Below are 20015 nucleotides of genomic sequence, written 5' to 3' on the forward strand. Positions count from 1 at the left end.
CGAGGGTGGGCCCGGGCATCGGCGTTTCGGCCAGGGCTGGGAGCTCTGGATTTTTTAATTCAGTCCTGAGCTGACGCAAATGATGAAGTGGCACTACAGAGGGTGTGGAGGGGACTGAGCCCTTCCATGGGGTCCCCCCCACCTAGCTGACATCTTACAGATTCAGGGCATACGGCGGAGCAGGGAACACGGTGGGCTAGCGTGTGTGTGTGTGTGTGTGTGTGTGTGTGCACGCGCACGCGTGTGAAGAACACAACCAAGTTGGGAAGGGATGTGTATGAAGATGGGAAGGGCAGAGACTCTGTGGTCCGACCCTTGCGGGGGGGTGAAGGGGCCCAGGAGCACTCAGGAGAGATCTGGTGATCTCCCAGCAAGGTGGTGCCCTGCTGAGGACGGCCTGGCAGGTCTCAGAGGGTGTAGCACCTGGTTGGGCTGGGAGCCCCATGTCAGAGTCAGGGCAGGGCGGAGGTGATGTGGCTTGCCAGGGATAGAAGAATGGGGTTTCTGTGCTGCTTATCAGGATGGTGGCTGCTGGACAGGATGTGGAGGAGGCTCCCACAGCCCGCCTGGCGGATGGCTGCAGTCAGTGCTGCGTCATGGTGAGGACTTTGGCCGGGCAGCCCCACCTCTGACTTGCTGGTGACATGGGGCTGGCAACTCTGGGGTTAGGCTGGGGGTAAGTCGTGTGCCTACCTGTGAACGGGGTCGGGGGGGCAGGCGATGCTGTTTCTACGTCAGACAAGGGACTCGAGATCTGGTCAGACACTTTGACCTTCCTCGTTGAAAGAAACCTTAGATTCAGGTCAAGAAAACTGGTTGTATTCACTTATCCATTCAGGGGCGGGAAGGGGATGCTGAAAAAGTGTGGGGGGAAGAAGGGACCACCACTTTGAGGGTCCATTTGAGAAGACAGGACAGGGGCTCATGAAATACTGGCAAGATGATATTGGCAAATGAAACCTTAAGGTTCATTTCTTCCACAGAAATATATTTTAAATGTCCCTTGCTCCTGAAGTAGGAGCTCAGGGTCAGTGTGGGCTATGACAGTGATAGCAGAAGCCTCTAGAGCCCAGGGCTCTCTGCCCAGGGCTGGTGGGAGCATATGGGGGCCCTGTAACTTGAGCAGGGCTTGACCAGATGATCCAAGGCTGGGTTTGGGTTCCTAGACCCAAGATCCAAGAGGTGAGAAGTGAGACTCCTATTTTTTTTAAGTTTCTTTCTTTCTTTCTTTCTTTCTTTCTTTCTTTCTTTCTTTCTTTCTTTCTTTCTTTCTTTCTTTCATTCTTTCTTCCTCCTTTCCTCCCTCCCTCCCTCTCTTTCTTTCTTCCTTCTTTTCTTTCTTTCTTCTTTCTTCTTCCCTCCCTCCCTCCGTCCCTCCCCCTCTCTCTCTTCCTTTCTTCCTCCTTTTCTCTTTCTTTCTTTCTTTCTTTCTTTCTTTCTTTCTTTCTTTCTTTCTTTTTTCTTTCTTTCTCCCTCCCTCCCTCCCTCCTTCCCTCTCTCTCTCTCTCTCTCTCTTTCTTTCTTTCTTTCCTCTTTCTTTCTTTCTTTCTTTCTTTCTTTCTTTCTTTCTTTCTTTCTTTCTTTCTTTCTTTCTTTCTTTCTTTCTTTCTTTCAGTGGGAGAGGGCAGAGAGAATCCCAAGCAGTCTCTACCCTGTCAACACAGAGCCTGATGCGGGGCTCAAACTCACAAACTGTGAGATCATGACCTGCGCTGAAACCGAGTCAGATACTTAGCTGACTGAGCCACCCAGGCACCCTGAGAAGTGAGACTCTTGACTCTGATCCCAAGCCCAGCCCCCAAGGCCAGCCTTTTTTCACCCTCCGCAGATAGCAGGACAGTTTGCCCCTGAGCCCGACCAGTGACCACAGCACAGCCCCTCCCCCCTGCCGCCACGTGTCCCACAGGAGCAGAGGAGAGAGGATCTCAGTGAGCACCACAGGGGCCCAAAGAAGCGTGGTGCCAGTGCCGGACCCGCAGAGAGTCGGTGCGGAAGCCAAGCCCAGGAGACCTGTGTCCCTGTTGGATTCTATTCGGCACTTCCCCGCCCCATTTCCGAGGTTGCCTCTCAGTAAAATGCGATGTATCTGTCTCCAAGCCAGAAGGGAATGGAGACCCAAAGGTTCTGAGCACCTCACATGTGCTGGGAACTGTACAGGCATGAGGTCATTGGGCCACACGGCAGTCGGCCATCCTTCGTAGGAGATGTTACCATCCGCACACAAGCCCGTCTGTGGTATTCATAAGGCTCTGAGACCTACAAAGTCAAATGATTTGCACAAAGTTATACGGCTGAGTGGCAGAGCGCGGGTCGTCCTAATGTCCAGCCAGCATGCTCTCTGCTTACTGTAGCGCCATAAAGATCCAGTGTCCCTGGGGATCAGGAGCAGCACCAAGGGGTGGACTGTCTGTATCAGCCCTTTCTCCTTGCGTCCTGCACCTGCACCTGCACAAATGCCCTAACCTTGCTCTTTCCTCCACCTGGCACAGGTCTCACCTGGATCTCTGACACCAAAGGACATCGTTGGGCCTAGACGAGGGGGTCCTGCGTGTGTGGGTGCTCAGTTCTAGACGGTTGCCTCCATGTGTCTGTCTTCTTGGTCTTTCAGGAATTTAGCCATTGGAATCGGGATCCAGAATTTCCCGGAGGGCCTCGCTGTCAGCCTCCCCCTGCGAGGGGCTGGCTTCTCCCCCTGGAGAGCCTTCTGGTAAGTGCTCCGAGAGTGTCAGCTGTCAGAGGCCAGGGTCGTGTCTGACATAAAGTCAGAGCAGTCCTCTGTATGGGCTTCTTTCTTCAAGAACCATCTCTTCTGTCCCGGAAGTGTCTCTGGAACTTCTGGTCAAACGCCAACAGTTTGAGTCCTGAGCCCTCAAGGGTGGGAGGAAGCTCAAGAAACTCATCTCTTGACCTTCAGCCTTTACATAAACCAGCTCAAATCTCCAGGTTTCTTATTTCAAAATGTTTCCATTGTAGCCACGCCATGCCCATTCAGTGTTAGGGCTCTTTCCCCTCCAGTAGGAAGTAAACCAATGCCCACCCTAAATGTCACATGCCTTTGCTGAGGCCCATCTGACCACAGCCCATCTCCAAGAGAAACACATTAGCCCCTGTCACAACCCTTGTCACTGTGAAGGCCAGGATCGTGTCCATAGGAGATGATGCCCTACTGTACTCAGACTTTGTGTTTTCATGGGCTCCAGAGGCCTTTCTAGTCTCTTCCTTAATTTTACCTTCTCAGTGGCACATAAGGTGAGTCCTCAGTTTTCAGAGGAGAGAGCTGTGGCCTAGAATGTCAGGTGACTGGTTTCAGTGGTGGTGACTCCAAGACCAGAAGTTTAATCTTCTGTCCCTCAACTCGGGACTCTGAGCCTCAGAATACTTCTCTGTTAAAGCAATCACTGCTCTAGAATGTATGGTGAGGGCATTTAAAAAGACTGCTAATAACAACAATTTAAAAATGCCTTCCATTTTATGGGACCTTATGACTTACAAGTTCTTACACATACTTAAATTATCTTATTTCCCCCCTCCTGTCTCTTTCTCCATTGCCGGAGTCTACGGAATAGAGGCCTAGGTGCGGGCAGGGCATGATGGCCTTAGAGATTTGATTCAAATGTGAGTTCTGGGAGCCCAGTAGCTGTGACTGTTTTTTTTTCATATGGGAGGGGCACCCCGGACAGGAGGTCAGGGACCCTGAGCTTAAACTTTTTTTCTTCTTGCTCCAGTCTGGACCTGACGTCCAACTCACTTTTTCCCCAAGTGGCAAAGCCAAGCCAGGAATTGTACCCACAGCACAGAGCTACAAAGTCGGCCGACCCGTGCACATGGCACAGGTCAGGCAGTGGTGGCCCCTTACAGGGTCCTGCAGCGCAGACAATGTTTCCCCCATGCCCGCTGTCTGCTCCTGGCCAGGGAGAAGCAGAGAAGCGGGGGGCAGGGTGGGGGTGGAGTTCACAGCCCTGTCCTGTCACTGGGGAGGCACGCTGGGCGGGGAAGTGCCCCAGTGCACTTCTGGGTTTCTTGCCCCCATTTTACAGATGGAGAGATTGAGGCTCACAGGCAGTATATCTTGCCAAGTGCCCACAGCAAGGGATAGTGGGAAAGGTATCCCAGCTCCCTTGTCTAGTGGTGTCCAACCCATGTCAGGTGACTTTTGCAGGTGGTGACTTTTGCTCCGCTATGGGGAGCAGGTGCCAGCTCATCTCCGAATTCTCAGCGCTCACCTGGGCTACTGTTTTACTCAGGGCTCATATGATTTCAAGCAACAGAGACCCACTCTCACCAGCTCGAATAAAGGGAATTATTTATATTTTTTATTGTGAAAGAGAGTGTGCGTGTGCACAAGTGGAGGAGGGGCAAAGAGAGAGGGGGAGGGAGAGAATTTCAGGCAGAACCCACCACGGGGCTCGATCCCATGAACCATAAGGTCATGACCTGAGCTGAAATGAAGAGTTGGACGCTTAACCGACTGAGCCACCCAGGTGCCCCAGGGACTTAAAAAAATAATTTTTTTAATGTTTATTTATTTTTGAGAGAGTCAGAGACAAAGACAGAGTGCGAGCAGGGCAGGGGCAGAGAGAGAGAGAAAGACACAGAATCAGAACCAGGCTCCAGGCTCTGAGCTGTCAGCACAGAGCGTGATGCGGGGCTTGAACTCACGGACCGTGAGATCATGACCTGAGCTGAAGTTGGACGCTTAATCCACTGAGCTGCCCAGGCCCGCCCCCTCCCCCCCCCCCTCCCCCCGCCGCCAACCGAGGGGTTTTTTTTTTTAAAGAAGAAATCTCAGCTTAATTCAGGATGGGGGTAGTGGGGACAGGCCGTCAGTATACATCTAGCCAGGTAGGTCCACATCTTCAGCAGAGATGCATGGGTGCAGCTCCTTCAGAAGGGGGCACAGTTGTGACCCAAACATACCAGGCACAACTATGCTAGGGAAGTGTCTATACCACTCCTAATCAGTGTCCTCTCGGTCAAGAGACAAGGTAGACATCAGCTGACCAATGGTTAGCAAGCACGTGGTGGATCTGTCCAATGGGTTATTGCTCAGTCGTTAAAGAAAGGAACGATACGTGTTATGACATGGATGCACCTTGAAAACATTATGTGAGATGAAATAAGCTAGTAAAAAGGACCACATATTGCTTGAGTCCATTTATACGAAATATCCAGAATAGGCAAATCCATCGAGACAAAAAGCAGATCAGTGGTTGCCAGGAGCTGGGGGAGGGAGGGGTGGGGAGTGGCCGCTGATGGGTGTGGGGTTTCCTTTTGTGGTGATGAGAATGTTCTGGAACTAGATAGGGGTGATGGTTGCACAACCTTGTGACGATACTAAAACCACTGGACTGAACACATTAAATGGGTGTGCCATATGGTATGTGAATTATATCTCAATAATGCTGTTATGGAAGACAGACAGTGTGGAAACCTTAAAACTCTAGCAGAAACCCGGGAGGGGGGGGGAGCCTACTGTGTTAGAGGAGGTCAGGGAAGAAGGAGGTGGCTAAAAACGCAGTGATTTGCACTGCTGTGCGTGGATATGACGTGGAATGAAATGCATCCGTTTTCTGGGGCTGAGTCAGCAGTCTGAGCACAGAGTGCCTGAGCGTGCTGGTGTCTGCTTGACTTTCCTCACGGTGGCACTTGTCTCTGGTCTCTCCTTAGGTACGGGCAGCTAAGTGGCATGGTGGAGCCCCTGGCAGGGGTCTTTGGTGCCTTTGCCGTGGTGCTGGCTGAGCCCCTCCTGCCCTACGCCCTGGCCTTTGCTGCTGGCGCCATGGTCTATGTGGTCATGGACGACATCATCCCCGAGGCTCAGATCAGGTTGAAGAGCATCCCCTCCCCCATTTGTGCTCGTCTGTTTCCCAAGCCGGGGGCCCGGCATACAGATCTTGCCTTTCCTCACCTGCTGCTCCTTTCTTTGCTCCCACCCCTTTCTGCTGCTTCCCGAGATCATCCCCACTCCCTTCTCAACTGTGTTTTCTGAAACTAGAGAGAGGAGTAAGGGGCAGGTGGGTGGGGATGGCCCAGGTGACACCAGGTAATGGCATACAGACACTCTACCTCCCCACCCCCATGACACAGACGATTAGCTTTTGCATATTGTCCCTTTCTCTCCCCACCCTTCTCTTTCTCGATTTTTCTAGGGCTAGAATCTTGGGAGAGGTGAGCTCTGAGAGCCAAAGCTATCCATCCATGTTCTTATTATGTAGCCATAGGCCAGGTGTCCGGGAAGGGGGAGGGGGGGTGCTTCCTTTCTTTGTTTTATTTATTTATTTATTTATTTATTTTACATATTTATTTATTTCGAGAGAGAGAGAGAAAGAGAGGGAGAGAATCCCAAGCAAGCTCAGTGCCACCAGCACAGAGCCTGACGCAGGGCTCAGTCTCACGAACCGTGAGATCATGACCTGAGCTGAAATTAAGAGTCGGATGCTTAACCGACTGAGCCACCCAGGCACCCCTGTTTCGTTTGGTTTTTGTAGCTAGTTTAAAGGTCAGATTCAATAATATCATCAAGAATTTAATTGCCACTCTTTATCATTCGAGCATTTATTCCAGAGCCATAAGAGGTGTCTTTGGGCAAGTTACTTCTGTATGCCTCAGTTTCCCCACCAGTAACAAGAGAATAACGATAGTACTACTGATCTTGTGTGGTCATCCTTTGGGATTACATGAGTTACTTTGCCTGGCATATAGTAAGCCCCAGTAAATGTTACATGTCAATATTATTATCCTTACTAATCGTAGTGGTACATTTTTTATTGGAATCGGACGTCATAGAGGATGCTTGCAGCTTGGACAGTGTCCCAGAGTACATTAAGGTCTTCCTTTCCTTCCCTCCCAGTGGTAACGGGAAACTGGCATCCTGGACCTCCATCCTGGGATTTGTGGTGATGATGTCACTCGATGTCGGCCTGGGCTAGTGCTGAGATGCCTCAGAGCCCAGGAAAAGCAGCACAAGGAAACTGCAGTGGCGGCTTCTACGGGACCACACGCCTCTTCCTTTACATTAAAACATTTTTCCTTTCTCTCCTTTTCATCTCATTATCCTGATTGACTCTGATCATAACATGACAATTTTTACTTTTCTCTTGAGAGAGATAATAGTTTTATTTAGAATGTCAAGGTGTCACGGAACTACAGATTTTTGTTTCTGGCCACTGAATAGAATCTTTCTTCGGCGGGATTACCAAGGACACACAGATCAGGGAAATCTCTGCTTTCACACCCTCAGTCTCCCTCACTGGACTCTGTGGCAGCTTGTCAAGTTCACGTAGAGGAGCAAGCTGCTAAGAGAGAAGCTTCCAAGCATTTTTTGCCTCGTGACTCAGAGCAGAATGGTCAGGACCTCTCTCGTCCATCCCTCCTGACCTCTCACCATTGATCATCTACCCGTTAGACCAGAACTGGAACATCATGGACAGAGCAACCAACTTTCCAAGGTTCAGCCAGCCTAAGGAGGAATACGACTTCCTCCTGTGTCCCCCCCAAGGGACGTGCTGGATGGGAAGGGACACAGACAAAGGGAAGAAAATCAGTTTATCTTTTTCTTTCTTTCTTTTCTCCTTTTTCAAGGCAAAGATTGACACTATTGAAGTTAAGGGAATTAGGGAATTCGGACAGCCACGAACACAGTGAACCCTGTAGAGGCAGAGAGCAGGTTTGCTCAGAGACCTCTGCTTTCTATGGATTCCAAGAGCAAAGTGGTTTGTCATGGTTTCCAGATCCCCTAGACATTTTGTTTTCAATACGTTTATAGCCTCCGGTTTTCTAAGAGACTCGGGGACTCCAGCAGGTGGCTGGAGCCCAAACCCTCCTGGAGTTATGGAGGGAGCCACTGAAGCTAACTTCAGTGAGAGAAAGACATTTGTAATCTGCAATACGCCCTTCCCGGTTGACCATTCCGTAACTTGTAACCTGACCCAGGAGTCTTAAACTGCCGCAGGCTTTGCTGGAGTGTGGCCAGAGAGCGCAGGATGGGAAAGGGAAGAAGGGGTGGGAAGAAAAAGAGAGATTTTCACGTCCCCCTTGTAAAGGAAATCTTGGCCAAGTCACCATTCTGAAATGACCCTAAAGAATGACTTAAAGTAGACCAGAGGCCAATCTGCTCCTTCCTGCCGAGAGCTTCTTCTCCAATAGGGGCCACACACTGTCTGCTTCAAACAGAGCTAAAGCCTGCTGTCCTTGTTGGTCAAAGGAGCATGTGCGACCTTAAATGGGCTCTGCCAACGTGGCCGGCAGCCCGGGAACCAGGTATTCGGGCACTGTGTGGTCAATGCCTGCCCTCTGAGTTTACATGCTGAATTGCTTCCAAGGGTGAAGAGCCTGCTCTGTGAATGCTCTGAGACCCCGAAGGCCAACCTCATGCTGGGTCTATGTATGTTCTTCTGAAGCACTGATGATCAAAATTGAAGATACATTCAGAGGGTTTTGATTGGTTGAAATTAATTGGTTTGGTGGTTGGTGTATGTGTATTTTTTGATGTCTTTGTATGTAGTTCTGCATAACGCAAACTCTCTGATGGACAAGACCTCATAACTGTGATTAATATCAATAAAGGGGATATTGTTGTGGATGAGCTGTGTCCAGTCCTTCTCCAAGTTGCTTCTTTCCAGGGTTGATAATGTAAGAGCTTACTAAAGTTAGTCCTAACATCTCCCCTACCTGAGAAGCAGGTAGCAAAGGAAAGAGCTCCGATGAGATGGGCCACTTAGATTCATGGTTACAAGCCACAAATCCAACTCCAGCTAATTTAGATGGGTATTTAACGGAAGGCTGTTGGGAGCTCTCAAGATCCATAGGAGAAACCATCTCGAAAATGGGTTGGATCCAAGAAGTCTAGAGGTCTGGGACCACGACCCAATCGCATCTCAAAAACAGCTTGGTTTGGGTGCCATGACCCCTGGATACTGAAAACTGCTACTCAAACTGCTCCTCCTTGGTTCTACCACCACCGCCATGGGAATGAACCAGTCTGAACTGACCCTGATCCTTTGCGCCCCGGTTCCACATTCAAAGTTCTGGGCAGTAACATCTAAGCTGGTAGAATTTATATCCTGTGTCCATGAACTAGCTGGTCCTGCCTCCCTACCAAGACTCACAAAATAATGGCTTTTCAGTTTTGGGAATGAGTTCAGATAGTGGAGACCCAAAAGAAGAAAAAAATATGTTTATTACGTTTATTACAGCCTCACTCTCTTGCTGTTCCACATCTCCATACACTCAAACTTCTCTGTTCACCCTTAAACAAAACTTCTGCTAGATAATGGAGCTCTCCATCATGCAATGAAACTTCATACTTTCCCTTTCCAAAGGGAGTTACCCTAAGGGCTGGCTGCCCCAGTATGGAGCATTCCTTTCTTGGATTCAAAAATTCTAAACTGGTGGGGTCCAAAGGTGAAGAGAGTGTGTTATTAGGTAAAATGGAGCAGGCATCATCCCCACACCCCCGTCTTCCAGACCTGATTCATCTGGCTTTGGGGAGAAACAGCCCCACATATCGATCATTGGTTCTGAACCAGTGTCTTTTTTTTTTTTTTTTTTTAAACCAGTGTCTTAAAGGACACTTGTCCTTAAAGGACCACTTGTCTTAAAGGACAGTACCTCAACTTCATTAGATACTGTCTCAGAGCTAGTCCTGAAACCAGATCTTCAATAATTCAAGTCACCATTCAAAACACATTACTGCTCCTGAGTGATAGGCTCAAATCACCAGGATATCTACCCAATGCCTTCCCTCTTTGACTATGAGTGAATTATTTGGTCAGAAGTAGTGTCACATAGAATGCCATAGTGATTGGATAGACAGGGGAGCTACTCCAAACCCACATATACAAGCCTGTTTCAGTGGGGTGATATCTCTGCCTTTTCCATAATGGAAGAGGTCCAAAGCAGTCTTGAACTAAGTAGTCTATGGGTGTCCCTGGAGTATCAACAGTACCCAGGGTCACAGCCCAGTCCCATATAAACCATTTCCAATTGGTAACGGAACTTTGTGAGTGTGTTAGATGACCCATACATAACGGATGGTCTGGCTCACACATGGCATGCAATACCTTAGGGAAAATCACCTGGTGTTCTATGTTCCTATGCTTCTCACACTAGCACAGTAAACCCAGAATCTCTCTAGCAACGAGACGTCAATGAATTCAGACTAGAATTATGTTCTTCCCTCCATGGTTGAGTACCCTAAAAATCGATTCCTGCACATCTTTCCCCCAAATTTGTCAATAAAATTAGGAAACTCCTGAAATAGTGTTGGCCTCAAATCCTTATTCTCCCCGGGTTGAGTTTGCCACTGCCCTTCCTTTGGGGGCATGCTGGGATATAACTCATCATTTCTGGAGACAATACAGGGTGTTGGGCGAGGAGAACTGGCTTTCCCTTGCAGGGTGACTCCTTCAGGCAAAGCAAAAACACAGTGAAGTGTTTCAGAAGACTGAAGGAAGGGGGTTGTTTCAGCTGACAAAGGAAGCTCTTTGAGGATTTAGAACTGAGAAAATTCCAAGGTTTTTGAATCCTCCCATATATCTCTGTTTTCCTTTTCTGGGTCCTACTGCTTCCTGACCATTGCTTTCTATGAAAAGGGTATAACTTTACCAGCACGGACATTCAGCCAATCCTGGGGATCGGATTTTGCATTTGCTTTTCTACTTTTCTCAGCCTTATGGATACAAGAGGTAAAAGGATATTTAAGAACTGTCATAAGATAACTCTAGGTTTAAATTTTTTTTTTAATATTTATTTTTGAGACAGAGACAGAGCATGAATGGGGGAGGGTCAGAGAGAGAGGGGAACACAGAATCCAAAGCAGGCTCCAGGCTCTGAGCTGTCAGCACAGAGCCTGACACGGGGCCCGAACTCACAGACCGTGAGATCATGACCTGAACCGAAGTCGGACGCTCAACTGACTAAGCCACCCAGGCGCCCTGATATCTCTAGGTTTTAATCTTTTCCTTGAGCTGGTATTTCAGTACTGGAGTTTGCTAGTGTGTTTTCAAGCTGCTAGCCCTGCCTGATGGGACTGACTCTGTCTTCATATCCTTGACTGTTTGGTGGCAGAATCTTGTTCCCTCAAGGCTTTGCCTTCGATGGACCCTTCATTCCAGAGGACTGTAATGAGAAATTGAGAGATGGGGGTAAGTATCAGCATCTGGCTCTTCTCTGGGGACCTAACAAAGACATTCTCACCCCACTGTTCTAAAAAAGTTTTTTTTTTTTTCAATGTTTACTTATTTTTGAGAGAGAGAGAGAGAGAGAGAGAGAGAGAGAGAGGAAGCATGAGCAAGGGAGGGGCAGAGAGAGAGGGAGACACAGAATCAGAAACAGGCTCCAGGCTGTCAGAACAAAGCCTGATGCGGGGCTCAAACCCACAAACCATGAGATCATGACCTGAGCCAAAGTCAGACACTTAACCAACTGAGCCACCCAGGCGCCCTTCACCCCGCTGTTCTGAGGGAAGGACCAAAGGGCCATCGGGTGAAAACTGTGGGCCAGGCAGGGTGCTATGCGCATCACCTCCTTTACAGCTCCTTGACTTCCACGTTACTGCCCCACTTTGCCAACAAGGAAGGTGAGGTCCAGAAAATCTTCCTCTCTCCAAAGTGGTGACAGGCAGTGGCAGGGTTGGCTCTACTTTGCACTAAGAATGCAGTAAGTGACTTCCCAGACCCTCCTCCTTGGAGCTTTCCAGGCCCAACGTTCTGCACCCCTCCACCCTCTAATAAAGTTGGTTGAACCTGTGAAAGTTGGAAGCAAATGGGAGCCCAGGGGCTGTTCTTTTCCTCTCTTCCTTTTAAACAAGTATGATTACATATAACAAAGGCACAGACCGTAGGTATGCGGTTCCACGAATTTTTACCTACGCACCCCTGGGCCGAGCCCTGCGGCAGGGTCTAGGGAAGCCACCGGCGTGGGGTTCCCCGGCTCTCAGGTCTCTCCCCCTGGCTGCGTGCCCTGGTCAGCCGCCTGGCCCGCAGGTGCCACCCGCCCTCCCGGCCAGAGGAGGCTGGGCTGCCTGCGCGGGCACACGTTCCCGGGGCGCGGCCCCGGGTCACCGGGAGCCCGACGCGGCGCCGGGGGCGGGTCCCCGGGCGGGCCGCGGTCGGCTGGCGGCTGTTTACCTGCGCGGGGCGGGGCTGCGGCCGCGGGCGGGGGCGGGGCCTGGGGCTAGCGCTGGGCGGGGCCTGCAGCAGAAGGTGCTCCCGGGAAGCGCTGGGGCCCGCCCCTCCCGGCAGCCCCGCCTGCCACGAACGCGCCAACGCCATCAACCCGCTTGGTTCCAAGGAGGGCAGTCCGTCTCCACCGAAGGGAACTCTGGCTTCCTGGGGCTCCCTGCTGTGTGCAGGCTTGTCCCTTGCAGGGGTAGACCCGGATTTGGGGTTTCCGAAGTTTATGCAATTCGAGGAGCACTCTTTGGGGGGAAATTAAAGGACAAACACACCATTAGGTACCGGACTTTGGAAAGGGCACCTGAGACCAGCGGCCCTGCAGTCGAGGCTTCCCTGGCTTTAAGGTAAGTTCACCTCTGGTCCCCGAGCCGTAATTTACCCTGTCTGACAGTGCTAGGGCATTTTGAGGTTCCAGAACGTCAGGGGTTTTACTGAGCGAGTTCACTTTGTGATCATCTTCCTAGTATAGCCCAGCCCTGCAACTGTGACAGGGGGTGGTAGTGTGTTCACAGGCAGGAGGAATACTACTCAAAATTGTGCTTCTCTGTCCTGGAGCGGGAAGAACTACACCTGCCAGGCCGAGCGTTTCCTCCTTCCGGCCGGAAGCGGGAAGAAGGCTGGCCCCCCGCTGCCAGTGAGCGCTGGGGGAAACAGAAAGCCTAAGCCTTAGGATCCTACCCAACCCTCTTCCCTTCTAGTTCTCCTCTTGACAGTGTCTGGGCTCCGCCAGCGACTTGATAGCTAAGGGGCCCTGCATGGCCACCGTCTGTCCCCAAGAGCTGTCACTGGACCGCTGCAGCTTCTGATGGGGCTGCTCAGCCTCAAGACCCCCAAGCGGCCTTGGGGCACCTGGCTATGCCCTCTGTTCCAAGACATGGAAGACATAGGCAGATGGCTGAGTGAAAAGAGCAGCTGGATTTTGTTGGCCCAGGGAAAGGCATAGGATTCTTTTCCTACAGGGTAGACCTTGGGACCTGTATCCCAGCAGCCCTTGATTCTTATCCAGATTAAAAGATCAGACCAGAAATTGTGTGGGGTCTCCTCTGATGTAGTCTCTACTCTCTCGCAAACTATGAGCCACAAAGTTAACGAGTGTTTTTGCTGGCCTTGTTGTCTAGCAGTAAGGGGTATGGATCTTGGAGTTGGTGTTTGGAGTTGGTGAGGACCCAGCCCTGGGGTTTAAGGCCAGGCTTAACTCCCTTCACTGATGGCAAGAGCCATGGCCTCCAAGAAGTCCAGGATGTGTCAGAAGAATGAAAAGGTAGCCTGGAGGGAGCATGCAGAGAGAGCCAAACTTTAGCGAAGGTTTGGCTTTGCTTTCTAAGTGCTCAGTAAGGGTGTTGGAAGTATACCCCCTTCTCTGACCTTGCCTTTGAGCTTTAGGGTTGCAGCCCGCATCGGTCACTACCACCCCGTGGAGGGTGTCCCAGAGAAAAGAACAGTCAGCTGTTTTCAGAGTAGTACTTAGGTCTATACTTCATCAAAGTTTCTCCTGAACAGGATACCTGCTCCATTTCTGCTTTTTCAGTGAACAGTACTGAAAGAACTTACTATGTGAAATTAAGGGGAATATAAAATTGGTCATTCGCTAACAAGTCTATAATATAGGTTAAAAAAAAAAGCCTACTCTTGGCTGTATTCTCTGGGGGCTCTACTGGGGAAGAGTTCACTTCTAAGAGCACCCAGGTGGCTGGCAGAATTCAGTTCTCGGTGGTCGTTGGGACTGGGAGCCCAGCTTCTTGCTGACTGTCGGCTCTGGGCTTTCCTTAGCTCCTAGGGGCCACCTGTGGTTCCACCCGTAGGGGCCGCTCACAGTTTCTTGGCACACGGGCTTTCCCAACATGGCTGCTTACTTCATCGAATCAGCCTCTGGGTGAGTTTGCTAGCAAGAGGGGATCAAAGTAGCAGAATCATAGAAGCGAGAGCCTGTCACCTTTGCCATATTCTCCGGGCTCAGAAACCCAGGTCACATGAGTTGACTTCATACGTTCGCCGTCTTTTTCGTCCGTCGTGGCGTATGTGACACAGCCGACTTCGTGTGGGTGTGATATGACTATTCTCTCTCGCGCACATATGCATCACAGTGGTGCAGTGAGAAAATGGAAGGGTTGAGTGAGTGGGGGGGAGACTGCAGTCACGGATGCCTCCTGGAGAGATGGACTGTGCTGCGTGAGCCCCGTGGATCCTGGTCCATCTGCCTTCCTCGAGGGATGTCTGTGGGCTGATCCCCCAGAACTCTGATCCAGAGTTGTGGCCAACTCTTGGCTTCTTTACGTGACCCAGCGACAGGTGCTGGGGTGCTGAGTGCTTGGAGAGGAGCATTTGCAAGTCTTTCCCCCCCTACCCCATCTTCTGTCATTAGCAGAGCAGAGCTAAGTATAAATGCTTCAGAGTCAGGGTGACCATTTCCATGCAGACATGGGATAGGGGCAGTGATGCCTTAATTTTGGACACTGTCTTCAGTTTGGTCTAGAAACTTTTACAGATCAGCTCCTATTACATATTTCATGGCAACGGCCATGTAAGTCTCAGCCATTGGCTGTACTTTGTAGGCAAGAGGGAAGGAAGGGAGACACAGGGACAGCAATAACCAAAAACCAGGCTCCTACCAGACCTGTAAGAGCTTATAGACCTAGAAATCTCCCAAGGATTTATATGCACATACCTGTATGCTCAAAACTTGTATAAATAGACCTGTATAATAAAAACACAACAACAAAAACCTTGTAGGTCAGAATCAAGCGTTAACTTTCTTGGTTTGGAACCGAAACTTTAATGTAAGGGAGATATTAGATGAATAGACTTTTGGGTCCCCGGCAGAGATTAAAACGGGCTATGCCTGGGGCGGGGGGTGGGGGGAAGTAGGTGATGGGCATTGAGGAGGGCACCTGTTGGGATGAGCACTGGGTGGTGGATGGAAAGCAATTTGACAATAAATTTCATATTAAAAAAAAAAAAAAAAACAAACAGGCTATGCCCTGGAAACTAGAAAGGTTCACGAACCTATACCATCCAACTTCCTAGAGCTGTTTCTTTATCCACTAGGTTATGCGGCTTGAGGAGGAGGGCTGATATAGGCGTGTGTATTTGTTTAATGCAGAATTGTTGGCAAATGTAAAATTCTTGGCAAAGCTGTCAGGTTGGCAGGTGCTGAAACACTTTTTCCAAGCCAGCAAACCTCTGCTGCCAGGTTTCCATCATCATCTTCGTGGTGCCACCAGGCAGAGTGCCATCTGTCTTAGCTCTTGGTAGACCCGGGCACCAGCCACACTGACAGCCTCTGGAAGGATGACGCAGCTCTCAGGATTAAAGGGAGGGCCGGGGTTAGAGCTTTTCCTCGATGGGCTCTATCTGGCCAGCTGCGAAAGACAAGGGTGAAAATGGGTAGGTGGTTTATCCTCATCTTAAGGTTTGGGCTGGGGGGTAGGGTTGGGGTAGGAGGGGCAGGGTAAAGAAGAAGGAGAGAGGGATGTTGATGGGGATGCCGGCTGGTACCGTTGGCATCACTTGCACCACTGGATGGCAGAGGTCAGGGCTGTGGGAAAAGGTAGGATCCTTCAAGGCAGCTTCTTTAGAATCCACAGCACTGATGGTGTGTCCGTGTAAGATGACATTGCTGATAGTGTGGCAGATTGTGATCAGCCTTGGCAGGGAAGCTCTAAGCAGGGCTTTGTGGTTTGGAAAAGTGCAGCAAACAAGTAAGGCACAGGGCGGCCTCAGAAAGCCAACCCCCTGTGCCCAGGGCTGCCATCACCACCCACACACAGGCTCCTCTTACCGAGAGCCCAGCTTTCATTTCCTCCCGACTTTCGTTGATGGCGGAGCCTCATCCCACCTATTTGGCCCTTGGGAATATTACCCATCAGCACCTGGTGCCTCGCTTTTTTCCGCTGGGTCATTGACCCTCTGCATTGCCCATGTCCCACGAATCGGTCAGCACCATTCTTCACTGAGATTTTGTTGCCAGGTATAAAGGGGAGTCGAGCCAGCCCAGGGTATGATATGGCTGCCTAAGTAAAGGAGGGTAGGATCTTACAGTCGGAAGGAGAGAGAGCACCTATGCGTGGGGGTGTGGCTGTTACAATTCAGGGAGTGAACTGGTGACTTCTGATATTCTCTCTCTAATCTTTACCTTCACTCGCACCATCCACGAAGAACAAAAATAGCAAGAGGAAAAGATTCAGTGGATAACATTAGCTTGGGCAATGTACCAGCCAAAAGTGGAACTCTCGCAAACATCCTTCAAATGTCAGGCTGTGCAGGACGCTTTACCCGGGATGGTTACCAGTGGTTTCGCCGCCATTACAGCTGCCCTTCCTCCTGCCGATAGAAGTATTGTGACAGTCCCCTTCCGAACCACGACTACAGCTTTGGCCAAACGTGTCCTGTGTTTAGGAACTGCCTCAGTCCATCTGATCTCTGCTGTGATGTAATCTGTGCTACAGCAGGAGTATTTGGGGAGTAAGTGTCACGAGACGTTCCTCTGGAGTCCCACCAAAAACGAGTGGTTTACTGTCCAACACTGGAGCTCACTCAACTTTTTACTGTCTGGTTAAAAAAAAAAAAAAAACAAAAACAAAACAGCAAAGCCAAGTCCATTGTAACGACTCTAATTTCAGGGCAAGGCCAGATCCGATCATTTGCTTTACGACGCATACAGAAGTCTTAGGTGGGCAGATTTATTCTTTCCTCCGTGTTTGGATCTTTAACATTTGTTTTTGTTCACATTTTATTAGGGAGAATTTTGAGCCTCCACTTCAAGTAAACAGAATGGTGTCATGGATCCTCTTGGACCCATCACCCAGTTCCAACAACCATTAACCAGTCTGGCCCCCCTCACCTCTCTCTTTCTCATTATTCTGAAAGAAGGTAAAAAGAAAATCCCAGACATTTGTCATTTGATTCATAAGCAGGTTGGTATGTGTCTCAAAAAGGAAAGGATTGCTTTTTTTACCTGACTCTGATACCATTATTATACCAAAAAAAAAAAAAAAAAGTGACATTATGTAATTTGCTTTAAAAACCCACATACACCTTATTCCCTCTCTTTAAGTTGAGGAGTGGCCTTTGGCCAAACACAGTAAAATCTTAACTGTTTAACTCAAATAGCCTATATTTCTAAGGGAATTTGTGCTTTTTTCAAAACTCATTCATTAGCTCATTTCCTTTCCCTAAATAAGCCTGTGGGGTAAAGCGCAGGGAATGAGACCTGGGCAGCAGGGCCTCAATCAGCACTAATCATAACTCTGAACTTGCCTTGCACCCGTGGCCTAGGCAGCTCGTGCCAATGACCCCACCCTAGAGGGACAGCAGGTCCGGACACCCCCTCCTCACCTGTCCCCTCCGTCTGTGCTGAGTGCCAGGCCCCGGCTGGGCGTCTGCAGCTGCGGAAAAGTTATTTGCCTGAGGAAAACGCTTGTATCTTCCTGGCCAGGTGGCTGGCCGCCTTGTGGATGGAGAGTGGGAAGGGAGGGGATAACCGGACAGAATAAGACAGCCTAGGATGGCTTCCAGGACTTGTCAAGAAGCATACTCACCGGGCAGCATCCGCACAGGCTGCGTCCAGATTCTCTTAGACCACAAAGTCCCCCAACATCTGTAGAGCCTGCCACCTCTCTCTGGCTGCCAAGGGCAGGGGCCCACCTTTCTGGTTGCTGTTGAACTTGTAGGGCATCTCATTTGGAAATCCATACTTCCATTTTCCCTCTTCCCAGGCAGGGTTCTGTTTTTTGTGGGTTTTTAAAATTTTTTGTAACGTTTATTTACTTTTGAGAGAGAGAGAGAGAGAGAGAGCACGAATGGGGGAGGGGCAGAGAGAGAGGGAGACACAGAATCCGAAGCAGGCTCCAGGCTTCGAGCCGTCAGCACAGAGCCCGACGCGGGGCTCGAACTCACGAACCGCGAGATCACGACCTGAGCTGAAGTCAGACACCCAAGTGACTGAGCCACCCTGGTGCCCCGGCAGGGTTCTGTTTTTTAAACTGCCAGGCACATGAGCTGGGGGTGTGCACCACCTAAGTGCTCATAAAGTAGCTGGAAGATCCCTGTGCCTACACGGAAAAATGATTTTCTTTTCATGTAGCTCTCTCGGGGCTGGTTTTAAGAAAGGACATGTCAGAGTTTCAGGCGCACCTTCTCTGGCCCTGGTTGGCTTCTGGCGATGAGAGCCTAATGCCCCCCCCCCATCCCCCGCCCCTACCCGGGTCCCCACCCCGGGCTTTTAGGTTGACTGACACTTTGCGTGTCAGTGAGAGCTCGTGCTGGAAGCCTGGGGCTTTGCTAGAGAATGTGGATCCTAACTTGCATTGTGTTCATCGAGGGCCCTGACAAGTGCCGATGGATTTGGCTTCCTTGCAAAGCCCGAGCTCTGGGCGGGGACAAAGGGGAGCATTGTTAGGCAGGGCAGGCCTCTGCCTGTGAGCCCACTCATTTGCCTGACGGTGGAGACAGGTGTATCACGCACTCAGCGTGCCAGAGCGACGCTGGGTGATTAAGATCTTGGCTTTGTTCCCCAGGGCCAGGCGTAGAGAAGCAGATGTGCAGAGAGGGACCGCCATGGTCACTCTCCCTGGAAGCTGCCCCTCCCTGCAAGCTCTTCTTCTCTTAGCTTGCCCTTCTGAGTTCTGCTCCTAAAAATGGCATCGTGTGGGGACAGGGAACTCTGGATCCTGCCCTGACTTCTTGCCCTTTGTGGCTCGAGGGGGAGCAGTAGGGCATTGGCCGTCTTCATGAGGGAGACACATCTGGATGTTGTTGAACCAAGCTGAGAGAGCGCCTTCTGCCGCCCCACGGTGGCACCCACAGAGGCCACGTCATGTCTCCCGGAAGGGGGACCCTTCCAGCCTGACCCACCCCAGCTAGGGGCCGTGCATGGATAGGTAGTTTCCTCGCACCTTCTGGGTTGTTGCCGTAAATGTGTAAAACTATCTCTGTCGTTTTTAAAATTAAAATGCTATTTTAGGGGCACCTGGGTGGCTCAGTCGGTTGAGCTTCTGACTTCAGCTGAGGTCGTGATCTCACAGTTTGTGGGTTCGAGCCCCGCGTCGGGCTCTGTGCTGACAGCTCAGAGCCTGGAGCCTGTTTCGGATTCTGTGTCTCCCTCTCTCTCTCTGCCCCTCCCTTGCTCGTGCTCTGTCTCTCTCTGTCTCAAAAATAAATAAAAACATTAAAAAAATTTTTTTAATGCCATTTTGTTAAGTACCAGATACATAATGCTTCCTAAATCAAGCCGCATAACATGTTTAATGAGTCAGTCATGCCCTGCCCTCTCCTTCCTCAACTGTGAACTTGCTCCCTCTGAACACCTTTTTCAAGTGCAATTATATGTTTCTTTTGATATTTACTTCTGATTTCCCAATACCGTGCTTGTCCTGGCATTTCTCCCCATTTTGGTTTCAGATAGTATCTATTGACTTCTTATGTTGGAAAGTGAAAGTTTCCTTACTTGGCCTTATGTTTGGGTTCATGCAGTAAAAGCCTGCTGTGTCTTAACCAATAAGGGCAGATTTCTCTCAAATTACTTCAAGTGCCGCTGAGGCTCAGTCTGGGATTGGAGCAGTGGTTCCGGGGGGTCACTGGGGACCCTGCCTGCCTCTTGCCATTCTGCTCTGTAATCCTCAGCACCTGCCTGCCTTCCGTCCACCCTTCCCTTTCTGCTAAACAACAAACTCTACCTGCCTGGTACAGTAGACGGACATGTCTGTGTTCTAGTCCCCAGAACCCGTGAGTATCTTAGGTTATAGGCCTGAGGGGAATCAAGGTCGCAGGTGGAATTAAGTTTGCCAGTCTGCTGACCTTGAGATGGGGAGATCACCCGGGGTCATTGGGATGGGACCAGTG

The 20015-nt window shown here is 50.2% G+C and overlaps 1 protein-coding gene across 10 annotated transcripts in view; it reads left to right on the forward strand.

The window, feature by feature from the left end:
- Positions 1-8581, forward strand: part of SLC39A11 (solute carrier family 39 member 11) — a 427544-nt gene extending 418963 nt beyond the window's left edge. For 9 of the 10 annotated variants that reach the window (XM_053893190.1, XM_053893191.1, XM_053893197.1 and 6 more), the window contains 3 exons: positions 2609-2707; positions 5668-5826; positions 6851-8581. In XM_053893190.1, coding sequence (XP_053749165.1) covers positions 2609-2707; positions 5668-5826; positions 6851-6929 — 337 coding nt within the window. In that variant the 3' untranslated portion in view covers positions 6930-8581. Of the gene's footprint in view, positions 1-520; positions 677-2608; positions 2708-5667; positions 5827-6850 lie in introns of those variants that run through there. The other variant, XM_053893198.1, reaches the window with a different exon arrangement.
- The last annotated feature ends 11434 nt before the right edge of the window (positions 8582-20015 follow it).

This window comes from Panthera pardus, unplaced genomic scaffold (genome assembly GCF_024362965.1).
Source record: "Panthera pardus isolate Hobbes unplaced genomic scaffold, ASM2436296v1 HiC_scaffold_3, whole genome shotgun sequence".
NCBI lineage: Eukaryota > Metazoa > Chordata > Mammalia > Carnivora > Felidae > Panthera > Panthera pardus.